Source organism: Trichomycterus rosablanca, chromosome 11 (assembly GCF_030014385.1).
Source record: "Trichomycterus rosablanca isolate fTriRos1 chromosome 11, fTriRos1.hap1, whole genome shotgun sequence".
NCBI lineage: Eukaryota > Metazoa > Chordata > Actinopteri > Siluriformes > Trichomycteridae > Trichomycterus > Trichomycterus rosablanca.
The window spans coordinates 8,376,704-8,392,674 of NC_085998.1; the positions used below are offsets into that span (position 1 = coordinate 8,376,704).

Genomic DNA, 15,971 nt, shown 5'->3' on the forward strand with positions numbered 1-15,971 from the left:
AGAGCGGGAATCGGCATTGGTGGAGAGGAAGCATGACGCAATCAGGCATTTGGACACGCTAAAAAGGGAGAAAATGCATAAAGAAAAAAATATATATATGTGAGTCTATGATGCCCTGCGATGGATTGGCACCCTGTCCCGGGTGTGGTTCTGTCCTATGATAAATAATGGTTGGTAAAACAATTCTTTATCTTAATGAGTAAACCTTACCTTTCCTCCAGGTACTCCAGTTTCCTCCAGACTCCCAAAAACATAAAGAAGGTGCATTTGCTACTGGTATTTGCCCCCCTCCCTTCCAGAAGTAAGTAAATGGATGAGTGTGTAATTGGTATCTTTGCCCTGATGAAAAGATATTTCTGCATTGCACCTTCAGGATGAATCGGTTAGTATAAATGAACAAATGTGAAGTTATTGATCACATGAAACAATAAAATTATTCAGAAAAATAAACACTCAGGCAATAAAACTATGTTTATAAATAAAAACAATTCATTTTGGCATTAAACGGTGTACAGAGGTTATTAAAATCAGTTTCAAATAGTTAAGAATCTGTGATAAATGTGATGTGAAAAATAACAGTTTGCAGTAATACAAAAACATTCGACTGTAAAAAATGCAGGTTGTTTAAGTTCATGATAAAACAAAGACGTTTTTATTGTTGCTTTGATTTGAGAGGAGAGAAAGAGAGGCAGAGAGGGGGTGGTACAAACTCTTGTGATTAGGCTTTTAACAAGATGTGAGTTTAAGCCCATTCAGTCAAAAGAGTATTTGTGAGGTCAGGCACTGATGTTAGATGTAAAGTGTTCGTTAGGGCCACTGGAGTTCCTCAGGAGAAACTCATTAAAGCATTTCATGGTGAAACAGAGAAGACCCCAAACTTTGGCCACAAGGTTAGAAGCATCTCATTTTTTATGACCATGTATTTGGCACTGAGAGCGCACTGACAAGGGCATTTCTCGATGGCTAGACTGTTCTCCCCACCCCCGACCCGCCTCCTTATGCCTAGTTCACACTACACGATTTTTGCCCTGATTTTCGATCGGCGATTGATTTTCCGGGTCGGGAGCAACTCAGCGTTCACTCGGCGATCAAAACTCGGCTCTCAGTCGCTAAGTGTGAACTATCCAACAACTCGACCCGACCGGCTCGCCGACCGCTCGGCGACTGGATTGAGTTTTCTAGCACGTCAGATATCTGATCTCAGACGGGCAACTGGGAATGAGTGACATGTCGAACAGCCAATGAGAACACAGGATACAGCGTGAGGGGAAATGCAGGAGAGGACAGGGGCTTAATTAATATAGTTTATATCAGGGTACACCGACACACACACGTTTTTTACAGTATTTCTGATTTGATCGTCCTCTACAAAACATAATACCCACGCTGCATTGCAAAACTTACTACAGAACAAGCCATATACTGTTCGTGTTGCCAAATCCACTCAGATTCATTTATTTTTCCTCCTTGATATTACGCTGCACATCAGCGCACAAACTTTGATCTCTCGCTACTTGTTGACGTTCATTTTTTTGGACGTGGTATCATTAAACTTCTCGTCACTTCTCACGTGTTTTTGTAAAAAAAAAAAAAAAAAAAAAAAAAGAAAGAAAAAAAGGGAGACCAGAGAAGCTCGTCTGCGATTCCAGTTGGTGATGGATCGTGTAGTGTGAAACCCCCTATCACCGATCAGTCGTGTAGTGTGAAATATACACCGACTGAAAGACTCCCGAGTGCAAAAGATTCAGTCGTATAGTGTGAACTGTACAGCGACCTGACGACTTGGAAAGTCGTGTAGTGTGAACTTGGCATTAGACATAGCTAATCAAGTCTGTGAAGACGCCCAACCAGCCGACAGTACCGAGATCTGGGCTAGGGTATTTTACTGACTCGCCAACCGAGCGCCCGGGATGCTGTTAGGATGAATCTTTTAGTTCAAAAGGTCCTGAAGAAAGCAGTCGGGAAGTCCAGAAAGTACTCTTTAAAACACTTTATTAAGTGTAAAAATAATCTGTGAATATATATCAGAGCTAGGCCGATCGGCGCTCCTTTCTCCTGCAGTCTAGACACACAACCACGTAAGAAGGAGACCGAGCCTCTCTCCCCGCCGGTTTTTAAACTCAGCTAGGCTCCTCCTCCTTTACTGCTGGTGGAGCCAATGAAGTGTGCTAACAAGCCCCGGGCTCTGCCTCCCCCCCTCGGTAGGAGTCAGGGAGGGAGCCTAGCCGGCGCCATGTTGGACAAAAGACCATGCGGCCTGGATGTCGTAAAGCTTGGAAAATGCCGTAAAACTTCCCATATTAAATGTACGTTTTTATGTTCCGAAAAACCTAACAATGCCTATCATGGTTTTCCTTTCACTGATGCCATACATCGCCTGTTAGCAACGGGTGTGGCTGATCCACCCAAACTCAGTAACAAGGAGGGGTGCGCATATACTTTTGGCCATGCAGAGTACGTCAGTCATTTAGAGTCTAGAGAAACTTCAGGATTGTTTGGGTAAAGCGCTAAGATTAAACTGAGTCTGGTCCAAGTGTGTGCGCGAGCCAAGGGGCTCACATGAAGCCTCATGGGTAAACGGGTCTCCGTATGTAATACAGCTCTGTGCAAAAAACAAACACTGGCAGGCTCACCTTGATAAGATCAGGGGTTGTGCAAGCGGTAGATGGGGAGATGAAGGGGGAAAATCCCCCCTCCCCCAAGCTATGATTTTGGCAATATCTAGAGGGGGGCTCTTTGATCGAAACCCACTTTTTATGACTCTCTTTCCCGCTCTCCATGTCATTACTGAAGGTGAAAATCAAATCAAGACAAATATAAAACAATTGTCTGTACTTTCAGATGATGAGCGTCTTTTTTTATTTGAATTGTTACGAAATTATTTTACTTCACTGCAGTAAAGCTGAGTGTCAGGGAGAGGCGCAACCTTCGTCCTCCTCATTGTCCGTCCTCGCCCTGGTTTATTTACAGCAGTCTTTAATTTAAAGGAAACGCAGACAGAAATACAAGACGTAAAAAAGAACACCACACAGAAAACATTCACCCCACACAGATCTCGTCCACCTGTCTCACATATCTCCATCCATCCAGTCTTCTTCACTGAAGAAAGTACAAGCCACAGGACACAGGGATAACGTGAGGGATACGTCCCTCATCACCAGGGTAACTAGCTCTCTATCTAAAATCTCTATCAGCTTCACTTTTCCATCATCAGGTGACATCACATCACATCCACAAAGAACTCGCTGGGGTTTCCCATGGCCATGCGGAAGGACTGGCGAGACGCTGTGAGCTCAGGAGGCACAGACGCCAGGTCACGACCCGATGAAGGGCTGGCCACTGTGGCTGCAGGAGGTCCGTACGGCAGACCGTGGCCCTGTGAGTGGACGCTATGGCTGCTCCGAACACTGTGCTCACTAGGGGGCGCCGCTGAGCGTTCACTAGGCGCCTTCTCTCGTTTCTCTGATTCGCTACCGCTGCCGCCAGACTTGGTCTCCGCTGCACCAGGCTTACTGCCACTGCGGTTTGAACCACTGCTGTGACTCCCTAAGACAAAATTAGAAAAAAATAGAAAAAAAAACTCTTAAAAGGGAGCATATTTACTATATTCACCAGAAATGAAGACATGTTTTTGTTGTATAGCAGCTTTTGCAACTTATAATGCAAAGAAACATACAGTTGCATGAGAAAGTTTGAGCGCCCTCTGTTAATGACACTTTCTATTTATCTTTAAAGTTAAAAAAAGAAGAAAACAAAAAGGAAAAAAAGTTGTAAATTGTGACGGGTGCAAATGTTTCCAGTCAGTACTTTGTAGCACTCCTTTTAGCAGGAATGCACAGCGTACAAATGCCTTTTGTAGCAAGTAGAAGTCTCTATGGCTGCATCCGAAATCACATACTATCATACTGAACAGTACTCGAAAGCAGTACGCGAGAGCTGGTAGTGTGTCCAAATACATAGTATTCATTAAACAGTATAGGAAAAGTATCCGGATGACCTACTGCATGGGCAGCCTTTTTTTTTAAATTATTTTGTTTATGCATTTTCTCACTTTTTCTCCCAACTTCAGGGCGACCAATTGCCCGATTGCCTCATGGTTCCTCTCCACTAATGCCGACCCTGGCTCTAATTGAGGAGAACGAAGCTAACCCACGCCCCTGACACATGGGCAGCAGCCGAATGCATCTTGTTACCTACACTTGACGAGTGCATATGCGGATCAGCACTGTGTACGGAGAGACACACCCTGACAGCACTCTTTCCTCATCTCTGTGCAGGTGCCATCAATCAGCCAGCAAAGGTCATAGTTGCATTAGTTATATTAATATCCCAGCCCTATATGAACAACAGGCCAATCATTCAGGTGGCCTCTCAGCCCAGTCGGCAGGCAGAGCTGAGAATGGGAGGGCATTTTTGAGTATGCAAATGATGCACACTTGCGGTCCGATAATCTATCCCATAATTCAACTGGAGCTGCAAAGACATAAATAAATTTTGTCTGATGTTAAGATTGTTGTAACTGTGCCGATGTGACGTCATGCATCACGTGACGTTGGTAAGATGGCAGACGTAGTACGTCTGAGATTACTGTGTACTTGTGTACTGATTTACTGGCTGGGCAGTGCGCATCGCCACCAATTTAGTATATACTAGTGATGGATCGTTCGTGAACGATCCGATCCTATTGAACAGCTCTTTAAAATGAATGAAAGGAACCGAGTCGTGCCTCTGGAAGCCGTTATACATATTTTTATTTCTGCACAGTTCTTATCGGCTGTAATCCTCCCATTCCACTTCCATCAGTAGAGGGAATCAATCAGTCATAATGAGAGCTGTTTATTGTAGAAATTCAAATCCGAAAACACTTTCAGTATCATGCCTCCTCCACACAAAGAGAGCGAGCAAGAGAGAGAGAGAGAGAGAGAGAGCTGTAACCGAACTACAGAGAGAATATGCAGAAAATGAGCAGTGCTAGTAGTATAAGGACAAATTATTTAGAAATAAACTTATTTAATTATGTTAAATCTGATTCTTTCATGGTGCTTATGTTTTAAAGCAGAAACAAACACAGGCACATCTCTGCACAAGAGAGGATTTTTCTGAAACTTAATGCAATGCAACCACAGTATGTCTCATCCCCTATCACGTGTATTACCGAGCAGAGAAATTGAGTCCTTCAAAAGTCAGAGAACTTGTTTTTTTTTTTTTTATGCTAAGAACAAAGCCATTTTCTTTGAACGGCTCTTTAAAAGGAACGGAGCCAAAAGATCCGGCTCCCTTTAAAGAGCCATAATTCCCATCACTAGTACATACTGTTTAAGTATGCGATTTCGGACACAGCCTCTGTTCTTGTTTTCCGATTTTTCACCCACTCTCCCTTGCAGATCGCCTCAAGCTCTGAATTCTTTAGACTGTGTTTCAATAAAGTAGTTCATGTTAGATATCAAGGTTATTTGAGGTCTCACATTTGCGGTTAGAATTTGCATAATTTGCAATGTTTCCTGTGCCACTGGTTGCCACCCATTCCCAGGGCATAATAGAAATATGAAGTATTTAGTGGCCGTGCATTATTATTATTATTATTATTATTATAATATAATTTGGCCAGAGGTGCCCATACATTTGCATAGAACTATACAACAGTTGATCAGCTGATCAGGCACATTGATTCATTGGAGGGTGTCGAGCCTTACCTTCGCTGTGTGGGCTGCCGGCGCTGCCTCCTCCCGCTGTGGAACTGTGAGCTTGATCATGCCCTGGGTGAGGGCTGTAGGGTTGAGGGAGGGCATACTGATAGGGAAAAGCGAGGGGCCACGGGGCAGCGCCAGGGTGGGGCAGAGGGGCGAGAGTGTCCTGATCAGATGCACTAGAACCGTCATGATCATTCAAAGAAAGATTAGCCATGTCTGAGCGAGAAAGAGAGAGAGAGGAACGATTAAAAAACAGCAAATGCATGAATACAATTCCTAACAGACACACAGGAAGTGAAACTCACTGCCACACAGGTCTCCAAAGATGTAGTAGCACTGCTCAGAAAAGGTGATTTTGTTAACAGTGTGGCGGATGTAGCCAGCTTTCAGTAGGTTGCTAGCGTACTTGCGTGCCTCGCGACGGTCCGTAAAACCTTCCACATGATGATAGAGCCAGTCTACAACATCTGAACCTGCAGATACACACGGACATCATGAGAATTTTACAATATGACAATATCAAATTTCACCCCTGTGATCAATATATAACACCAAATGTAATAACATAGGCCAAAAATAAGAAATAAATAGATCAATATGAAAACGTCAAAAGCAGTTCAGCTGGACAGACACAAAGACGTGACTGTAGAAGAGAACCGGTCATTGAAGGGCCTGTTTAATGAAATTTGATGCCAATCTGCTGCTGGGGACCCCGATGGCATCTAAGGAGGGTGGATATTCGCCTGACACACACTCCCTCTGATGTGTGCGCAGTCCACCAATCCCTTCTTATACTCCCATATTTTGGTGGATTTGGGCATGAGGTCGGCTTTGTGTACGGAGAGCCATGTCGCGATCTCTGTACAGACGCTCTGGAAAACCAAGGTCCTTTTGACAACAGGAGAACATGCAAACCTCACACAAAAAGGACCCGGACCGCTTCACCTAGGATTCGAACCCGGGACCTTTTTGCTGTGAGGTGACAGTGCTACCCATTGAGCCACCATGCCTCCCCTTGTTAAATTCAATCTGCAGAAATGATTAATATAAATAATAATAAATTCTGCAGAAATCCCAAAACTGTGTAACCCTTTGACCTTGAGCTGTATCGGTCTGGCTGGGGTGCTACCAGGCCCATTTTGTGTTCAGTTGTCAACTCTATTTGACAATAAAGGGAGTGATGCCTCTGTCAGTCTCTGGACTTTCAGCCACAAGTGGCACTGGCATCATCATGACTTACATTTTCGTCATTTAGCAGATGCTTTTTATCCAAAGCGACTTACAGTACTGTGACAGTATAATGTCTAAGCAATTAAGGGTTGAGGGCCTTGCTTAAGGGCCCAACAGTGACAACTTGGCAGTGGTGGGGCTTGAACCAGCGACCTTTTTTTTTATTACTAGTCCAGTACCATAACTACTAGGGTACAACTGTCCCTACAATGACTTGAGCTTACAATGTCAGTGACCAGGTGAAACTTGTACTGTTGAACCCTTGGTGAAAAGTAAAACTGTGATGTTACCTATAAAGGCATTTGGGATGGTGATCTTCAGCCACATTCTGTCTCGTACCTCCAACCCTGACTCCGGTGATGCCATTGCTTTAGCGACAGTGGCCATGTCACTATGAATAGACAGGTGGAACTCCTCAAAGCCTGGAAAGGACACGAGAGAAGTAAACAGGGGCAAACAGATGGACCGAGACAATGCAAGGAGACAAACAGATTTAGGTTCAGTACGAACAACCTCCAACCATCATGGTAAGCAGTAAACCATCATGTCAGCTGACAGCAGCTTCAGCACATGGACAGGAAGCAGGCGTGGTGGGGTGGAATGAGAAGGGGACACGGGGGAAGCACTTACGTTCGGTCTCTGGAATGGAGCTGGTGATGGAAGAGCTGGTGGAAGTAATGGTGCTCATGGAAGGGCTCATACCGTACACTGGGTACGCCCCCGTCATAGCCGCTGTGTGAGACACCCAAGCACCAGGGTCTATGGGACGGATCGGTTCACCTGAATGAAAAAACAGGGAGAGTGGAAGCAGGGGAGGGTGTAGTTGCCTTTGACTCAGACACATTTGGCATCAAATGATGAAAAAATATTACATGCCTTTTTAAGGATATATGCTACTTGTAAAAAATGTAGAATGTCTCTGTAAATGGGGCATTCTACAGTTTGGCCACTCACTGCGAGGCAGGGTAAAGCAGCTGCGAGGGTTCGGGTCCCAACACTTGGCAACAGTCAGCGTAATAGGGCTGTAAAACACACCGGTCCACTCAGTCAACACACAACACTAATACACACCAAGTGAACATTTCTGTTTTACAGTGCCTCTTACCCTGGTTTGTGCACTATTTCTCTCAGCACTCTCACAGCATCGTCATTGCTCATGTTCTCAAAGTTTATGTCGTTCACCTACAACAGTCAAATTCTACAAATTATATGTAGTCTGAACATCTGTATTCATTATTAATGCTGCTGGCTCCTCTACTGTTTGTACCACCCCCATGCTATGCCCTTTGTACTCCTCAGCAATGAGGATAAACCCTATTTAACCCGGCAGTAGTGTATTCATTTTCGTAGCTAGTTTTATTTACTGCTGCACCACCCAAAAACCCTTGGGCTTTTTTTAAATATATATTTTCTTTAGCGCGTCCAACTGCCTCATTGCATCATGCTTCCTCTCCACCAATGCCGATCCCCGCTCTGATTGAGGAGAACGAAGCTAACCCACGTGGGCAGCATGCCGTATGCATCTTATCACCTACACTTTGACGAATGCAGTGCAGCTTAGCTGCATGTACGGAGGGACACACCCTAAGAACACTCTTTTCTCATCTCTGTGCAGGCGCCATCAATCAGCCAGCAGAGGTCGTAATTGCATTAGTCATGAGAGAGCGAGACCCTATCCGGCTTAGTACCGCCCATGTGAACAACAGGTCAATCGTTGTTCATGTGGCTGCTCAGCCTCAGCCGGCAAGGCAGAGCTGAGATTCGATACGATGTATTCGAGATCCCAGCTCTGGTTCCAGTGTGTGTGCCACCTGAGCGGCCCTCCTCTACAGCTTTTAACAGTCTCCAATCTTTGGTCAAGGCGTTCCAGAAGATCCTGAAGCGCGCCTTGGGAGTTTGTGTTCATTCAGATGTAAAAGCACTTGTAAGGTTAGGAACTGATGTTGGACAAGAAGATCTGGCTTGCAATAAACATTTAAATTTATCCCAAACACGTTCAATAGCATTGAGGTCAGGGCTCTGTGCCTATGTGAATTTCCACCACACCAAATTTGTCATACTTTGTGTTAACAGACCACTTTTTAGCCATAAGTGTAGCTAAAATTCCTGAATTCAGTAATTAGGAGGGCAGTCTACTTACTTTTAACCATATAGCGTAGCTAGGTAAGGCAAGCATGTAGCTGAAAGGTTTAAGAACCAAATGTAGAGCACATACATACACATGAATGACCACTGCTCACACTGACCTGGAGCAACATATCACCCGGTTCAATGCGTCCATCAGCTGCCACTGCTCCACCCTTCATGATGGAACCAATGTAGATACCACCGTCGCCTCTCTCATTACTCTGACCCACGATGCTTATGCCCAAGAAGTTATACTTCTCTACAGAGGGGAAGGGGGAAAAAGAGAGGGGGTCGGAATCGCATGTTAAGTATGAAATATACAAATAGTAACATCAGTAAACTCTTTTATTTGTGTACCATCCAGCTGGAGACATTGCTACAGATAGTGTGTGTGTGTGTGTACTCACCCATGTTTAAAGTGACGGTGATGATGTTCAGAGACATGGTGGAGTCAGTTATACTGCTGAACGAGGATGACTGAGAGCCAGAAGGAAACAGTGGAGAGGTAAACAGACACATTTATAATGATCAGTCCATCAGTGGCAGCTTCCTATATGTATGTGTGTGTGTGTGTGATTCAGCAGTCTTACCCTCTCCATTTGTGGTGCCTTGGGTTTTCGCCGGCGACGCCTATGTCGTCTCATTAGCCGTGATGACGTGCTCTGCTCCGTGGAGCTGCTGAAGCTGTGGTGACATCACATCCATCATCTTACACACTCAAAGTGGACTCATATACTGTTGTGTACTGTTCTTGGTTCTGACTGGGTACAAAAGTCATGTGATGCTTGCAGCCAACCCTGAGTGTTTACTGAACCGAACGAATGGAAACCCTTTCTTTGTGCTTGTGTTTTGGAGCATGTGATGGATGTGTAGGTACTGACTGAAAAAGGAGTTGAATGCTTACAGTAGGCCAATGTGCCAATGACAAAGCCATGATTTCTTGTAATGCGGGTGATGTGCACCCCTGTGCATGCTTGTAATATTAATAGCAGGTGTCTACTTGTAATCTGAGGTAGAGGGATAATCTGCTAGCACACCAGCGCCGAGATTCCAAGCCCCCGGGTTTGATTCTCAGCTCTGCTACCGGTCGGCTGGGCGCACTCTAACAGGCACATTTGGCTAATGCCTGCAGCAGACAAATGTGGCCTCCAGTCTGCTGGGTGGGAAAGACACAGGCACCCTGGGCAACCAAGGTCCTTACACAGTGTTGATAACCCCACCTCTTAGTCCTGGAAAGGGGTGGTGTTATCAACTCTGTGTACCCTTGGTTGCCCAGGGTGCCTGTACATAAAGTGGAGGGGCGTCGGTGCGCGAAACCGACCTCACGCGCAAATCCACCAAAGTATGGGTGAATAAGAAGGGATTGGTGGACTGCGCACACATCAGGGGAAGTGTGTGTCAGGTGAATATACACCCTGCTTGGACGTCGTTGGGGTCCCCAGCAGTGGATTGGCAACACTAAATTTGTTTAATTGGGAGAAAAAGTGGGTAAAATGCATTTAAAAAATACCCCGTCCAATTATTTACACACTGTGACCAAATACTTAATTTGACACACAGTGGAAACATGGCTATGGTGGAGCTTGAACCAGAAACTTTCTGATTGCTAGTCCAGTCCAGTCCCGTCCTGTCCAAACTGCTAATTTTAGGTAGATCCAAAAAAACATAGGTAGACAAACCAGCAGGCCGGGTGACTGGGACAAGCAGACTCAGACAATATGGCAAAAAGTATGTAGATACCCGACTGTGAGCTTGCATTATTATAAAGTTGCCACCCACTCCTCTCCCCAGGGTGGCTATAACAGCCTCCGCTTCTGGAGTGTGTGCCTTATCAGTAAAGCCCATTTGTGTGGACAAGAAGGTCTAGCTCACAATGGATGTTGCGATTCATCTGAAAAAAGGTATATGGGGTTTAGGCCAGAGCTCTGTGCAGGCCGCTGGAGGTCCTCTACACTAAGCCTGTGCAACAATGTCTTTATAGGCCTTGGGGCGTGGAAAACATCTGTTTGGTGAGTAGGTGTGGCTGAAAACCTAAACACAATAATAAGCAGGTGTGTCCACATACTTTTGGACATATAGGAAAGCGGGTGTGTGATCTCTCACCGACTGGCTGAATCTTCCTCCCCTGAGTCAAAGAAGCTGGTGGTGTCCAGTTCACTGCTCATTAATGTGGAGGAACTTTCATAACCGGCAGTTTCAGGTCTCCGCTCTGGCCGGGAGTGACCATTCAGCTTACCACCTACAACACACACACACACACACACACACACACAAACACACTGTTTACTAGACAAAAACGTATTTGTCACACAGACAGTGCACAACATGGTAGCAAAAGGAGAAATCCTAACCTGTGACCACTGTGGGAAATTTGGCATGTTTGCTTCACATTTATGTTGGTTTTGTTTGGATGGTTTGCATGGTTTTATTCCACCTGCTGCTGTAAACTGAATCTATAGGTGCGTGAGTGAGTGAGTGAGTAAATTCCAACATAGCAGACAGTGTTTTCCAGGTATGCTCTGGATCCAACACATCAGGTTAAAAATGACTTATTTATAAATTTTATTCATCACTTTGTACTGGGTGGGCGGCACAGTGGCTCGGTGGGTAGCACTGTTGCCTCACAGCACAAAGGTCCTGGGTTCGATCCCCAGGCGGGGCGGTCCGGGTCCTTTCTGTGCTGAGTTTGCATGTTCTCCCCGTGTCTGCGTGGGTTTCCTCCGGGAGCTCCGGTTTCCACCCACAGTCCAAAAACATGCAGTCAAGATAACTGGAGACACTGAATTGCCCTATAGGTGAATGGGTGTGTGTATGTGTGTCCTGCGATGGACTGGCGCCCCATCCAGGGTGTTACTGTGTGCCTTGCGCCCATTGAAAAGCTGGGATAGGCTCCAGCACACCTCCGTGACCCCAATTGGATAAGCAGTTAGGAAAGTGAGTGAGTGACTTTGTACTGGTCAGGGTCACAATAAATCCGCCTACCAGGAAACACTGGACCCAAGGGAGTAATGTACCCTGAACTGGGTGCCAATCCATCACAACGCCCACACACTAATGCCACCTAAAGACAGTGGCAAGTCTTTCTTCTGCATGTTTTTACAATCTGGGAGGAAACAACCGATCTGCTCGAAACTAATAATAATAATAATAATAATAATAATAATAATAATAATAAGCACCAGAATTTACTTTAATTCTTTACAGCAGATTATGATATAGCAAAATGTCAAGATTTAAATATAAGTTTGTATTGTCCACCACGGCGCCAGCCAATGTTGGTAATGAGGGTAATAATTACCCTAAACATTTTCTGCTAAGAATCCAAAACTGAATTGTTTGCAGAATACTGAGTCACAATATAATCACACTAAACAGCTCCACATTATAATTAACATTTTGCTGCTCTCTTTTGTCCTTGAGATTTTAAATAATAAATGATCAAATTCCACATTTTGATTTTACTCAAAATAAGTTAACACATGCAGTAAATAGAACAAACTGCTCCACCTTTAATGCATAACTATACATAACCTAAAATTCAGCAAAAACCTGTGCACTGTGCAGATGTGCATAAAAAAGCCATATCACTTGGAACATCAGGACTGGTACTGGAGTGTCCAATGTTGCATGATCATTGTGTAACTCCCTGAGCTTAAATGTAAAAGATGTGGACTGTGGATCTCACCATGATCATGGGTATCTTTCTTGCGTGGTCTTTCTCTGTCCCTATCACGTTCCCTGTCTCTCCGTACTGAAGGTCCGACTTCTGGCTCTGTGTCATTGTCCAGGTTGTCCTGACTGCCTGCTGCATTGGCACTACAGAGGAGAAACAAAGAACAGAGAACAACAATGAGGACGGTTAGGAAAGTCACTTTTCTTGTAGTGGATGCTGTCAAACTAGCCCTATTTATATGGGCACAAGAAAAACACCAGCTGTCAAATGACTGCCATCATTTCTTCTAATCATTCATCCCTTACAAGTGTGTGTAAGCTTCTGATTTGATCTGTGCATTAAGTAAACATGTTAAAAACCAAGCTGTGTGGTTACCTGCTGTGTAAATGTTAACCGCTGTTACTGAACCATCAGGAGTTTTTTTTATTTTCAGCCAAGTCTGTGAATCATCAGCACCATACTGTGTGTGTTTATATGTGTGTGTGTGTGTGTGTATATCTGTGTGTGTGTGTGTTTATGTGTATGTATCTGCGTGTGAGTGTGTGTGAATGTATGAGTGTGATTAAGCAGTTAAATATGTGTGTGTGTGAGTTAGGAGAGTATGTGTTTGTGTATGCATGTGTTGTGTGTGTGTGATCATATATGTAAAGAAGTATGTATCTGCGTGCAAGTGTGTGTGTATGTGTGTGTGTATGTATATATGTGTGTGTTTACATGTATGTATCTACGGGCGAGTGTGTGTGCATGTGTGAGTGTAAGTTAGGGGAGTATGCATTTGTTGTGTGCGTGTGTATATACAGTATGTGTGTGTGTTTACGTGTATGTGTCTGCATGTGTGAGTGTAAGTTAGGGGAGTATGCATTTGTTGTGTGTGTGAGTGTGTATATATGTGTGTGTGTTTACGTGTATGTATCTGTATGCGAGTGTGTGTACATGTGTGTGATTAAGCATGTAAATATGAGTGTGTGTGTGTGTGTGTGTGTGTGAGTTAGGGGAGTATGTGTTTGTGTATGCACGTGTTGTGTGGGTATGTGATCATATATGTAAAGGAGTATGTATCTGTGTGCATGGGTATGTGAATGTGTGTGTGTATGTTTACGTCTATATCTGCGAGCGAGTGTGTGTACATGTGTGTGATTAAGCATGTAAATATGTGTGTGTGTGTGAGTTAGGGGAGTATGTGTTTGTGTATGCACGTGTTGTGTGGGTATGTGATCATATATGTAAAGGAGTATGTATCTGTGTGCATGGGTATGTGAATGTGTGTGTGTATGTTTACGTCTATATCTGCGAGCGAGTGTGTGTGCATGTGTGAGTGTGTGTTTGTAAGTTGGGGGAGTATGTGTTTGTGTATGCATTTGTTGTGTGTGTGTATGTATGTGATTACATATGTGAATGAGTATTTATTTGCTTGCAAGTGTGTGTGTATGTATATATGTGTGTGTTTGCATGTATGTATCTACGGGCAAGTGTGTGTGCATGTGTGAGTGTGTATGTGATCATACAGTGTATCACAAAAGTGAGTACACCCCTCACATTTCTGCAGATATTTAAGTATATCTTTTCATGGGACAACACTGACAAAATGACACTTTGACACAATGAAAAGTAGTCTGTGTGCAGCTTATATAACAGTGTAAATTTATTCTTCCCTCAAAATAACTCAATATACAGCCATTAATGTCTAAACCACCGGCAACAAAAGTGAGTACACCCCTAAGAGACTACACCCCTAAATGTCCAAATTGAGCACTGCTTGTCATTTTCCCTCCAAAATGTCATGTGATTTGTTAGTGTTACTAGGTCTCAGGTGTGCATAGGGAGCAGGTGTGCCTTATTTAGTAGTACAGCTCTCACACTCTCTCATACTGGTCCAACATGGCACCTCATGGCAAAGAACTCTCTGAGGATCTTAAAAGACGAATTGTTGCGCTACATGAAGATGCCCAACACCCTGAAACACAGTGGCCAAGATCATCCAGCGTTTTAAAAGAGCAGGGTCCACTCAGAACAGACCTCGCGTTGGTCGTCCAAAGAAGCTGAGTGCACGTGCTCAGCGTCACATCCGACTGCTGTCTTTGAAAGATAGGCGCAGGAGTGCTGTCAGCATTGCTGCAGAGATTGAAAAGGTGGGGGGTCAGCCTGTCAGTGCTCAGACCATACGCCGCACACTACATCAAATTGGTCTGCATGGCTGTCACCCCAGAAGGAAGCCTCTTCTGAAGTCTCTACACAAGAAAGCCCGCAAACAGTTTGCTGAAGACATGTCAACAAAGGACATGGATTACTGGAACCATGTCCTATGGTCTGATGAGACCAAGATTAATTTGTTTGGTTCAGATGGTCTCAAGCATGTGTGGCGGCAATCAGGTGAGGAGTACAAAGATAAGTGTGTCATGCCTACAGTCAAGCATGGTGGTGGGAATGCCATGGACTGGGGCTGCATGAGTGCAGCAGGTGTTGGGGAGTTACATTTCATTGAGGTACACATGAACTCCAATATGTACTGTGAAATACTGAAGCAGAGCATGATCCCCTCCCTCCGGAAACTGAGTCGCAGGGCAGTGTTACAGCATGATAATGACCCCAAACACACCTCTAAGACGACCACTGCTTTATTGAAGAGGCTGAGGGTAAAGGTGATGGACTGGCCAAGCATGTCTCCAGACCTAAACCCAATAGAACATCTTTGGGGCATCCTCAAGCGGAAGGTGGAGGAGCGCAAAGTCTCGAATATCCGCCAGCTCCGTGATGTCGTCATGGAGGAGTGGAAAAGCATTCCAGTGGCAACCTGTGAAGCTCTGGTAAACTCCATGCCCAGGAGAGTTAAGGGCAGTTCTGGGAAATAATGGTGGCCACACAAAATATTGACACTTCAGGAACTTTCACTAAGGGGTGTACTCACTTTTGTTGCCGGTGGTTTAGACATTAATGGCTGTATATTGAGTTATTTTGAGGGAAGAATAAATTTACACTGTTATATAAGCTGCACACAGACTACTTTTCATTGTGTCAAAGTGTCATTTTGTCAGTGTTGTCCCATGAAAAGATATACTTAAATATCTGCAGAAATGTGAGGGGTGTACTCACTTTTGTGATACACTGTATATGTGAAAGAGTATGCACCTGTGTGCAAGTGTGTGTACATGTGTGAGTGTGTGATTAAGCATGTAAATATGTGTGTGTGCATGTGTGAGTGTGTATGTGATCATATACGTGAAAGAGTATGTATCTGTGTGCAAGTGTGTATG

General features: G+C 44.4%; 1 protein-coding gene across 1 annotated transcript in view; it reads right to left on the reverse strand.

Moving 5' to 3' along the window:
• Nucleotides 1-2,842: 2,842 nt before the first annotated feature.
• LOC134323572 (segment polarity protein dishevelled homolog DVL-3) overlaps nucleotides 2,843-15,971 on the reverse strand; it is a 37,427-nt gene continuing 24,298 nt past the window's right edge. The window contains exons 4-15 of the mRNA XM_063005114.1: nucleotides 12,733-12,863; nucleotides 11,151-11,286; nucleotides 9,638-9,731; nucleotides 9,455-9,524; nucleotides 9,167-9,306; nucleotides 8,026-8,102; nucleotides 7,875-7,942; nucleotides 7,551-7,700; nucleotides 7,211-7,342; nucleotides 5,996-6,163; nucleotides 5,694-5,906; nucleotides 2,843-3,546 (exon numbers count right to left, since the gene is read on the reverse strand). Of these exons, the coding sequence (XP_062861184.1) occupies nucleotides 3,221-3,546; nucleotides 5,694-5,906; nucleotides 5,996-6,163; nucleotides 7,211-7,342; nucleotides 7,551-7,700; nucleotides 7,875-7,942; nucleotides 8,026-8,102; nucleotides 9,167-9,306; nucleotides 9,455-9,524; nucleotides 9,638-9,731; nucleotides 11,151-11,286; nucleotides 12,733-12,863 (1,705 nt within the window). The 3' untranslated portion in view covers nucleotides 2,843-3,220. The remainder of the gene's footprint in view (nucleotides 3,547-5,693; nucleotides 5,907-5,995; nucleotides 6,164-7,210; nucleotides 7,343-7,550; nucleotides 7,701-7,874; nucleotides 7,943-8,025; nucleotides 8,103-9,166; nucleotides 9,307-9,454; nucleotides 9,525-9,637; nucleotides 9,732-11,150; nucleotides 11,287-12,732; nucleotides 12,864-15,971) is intronic.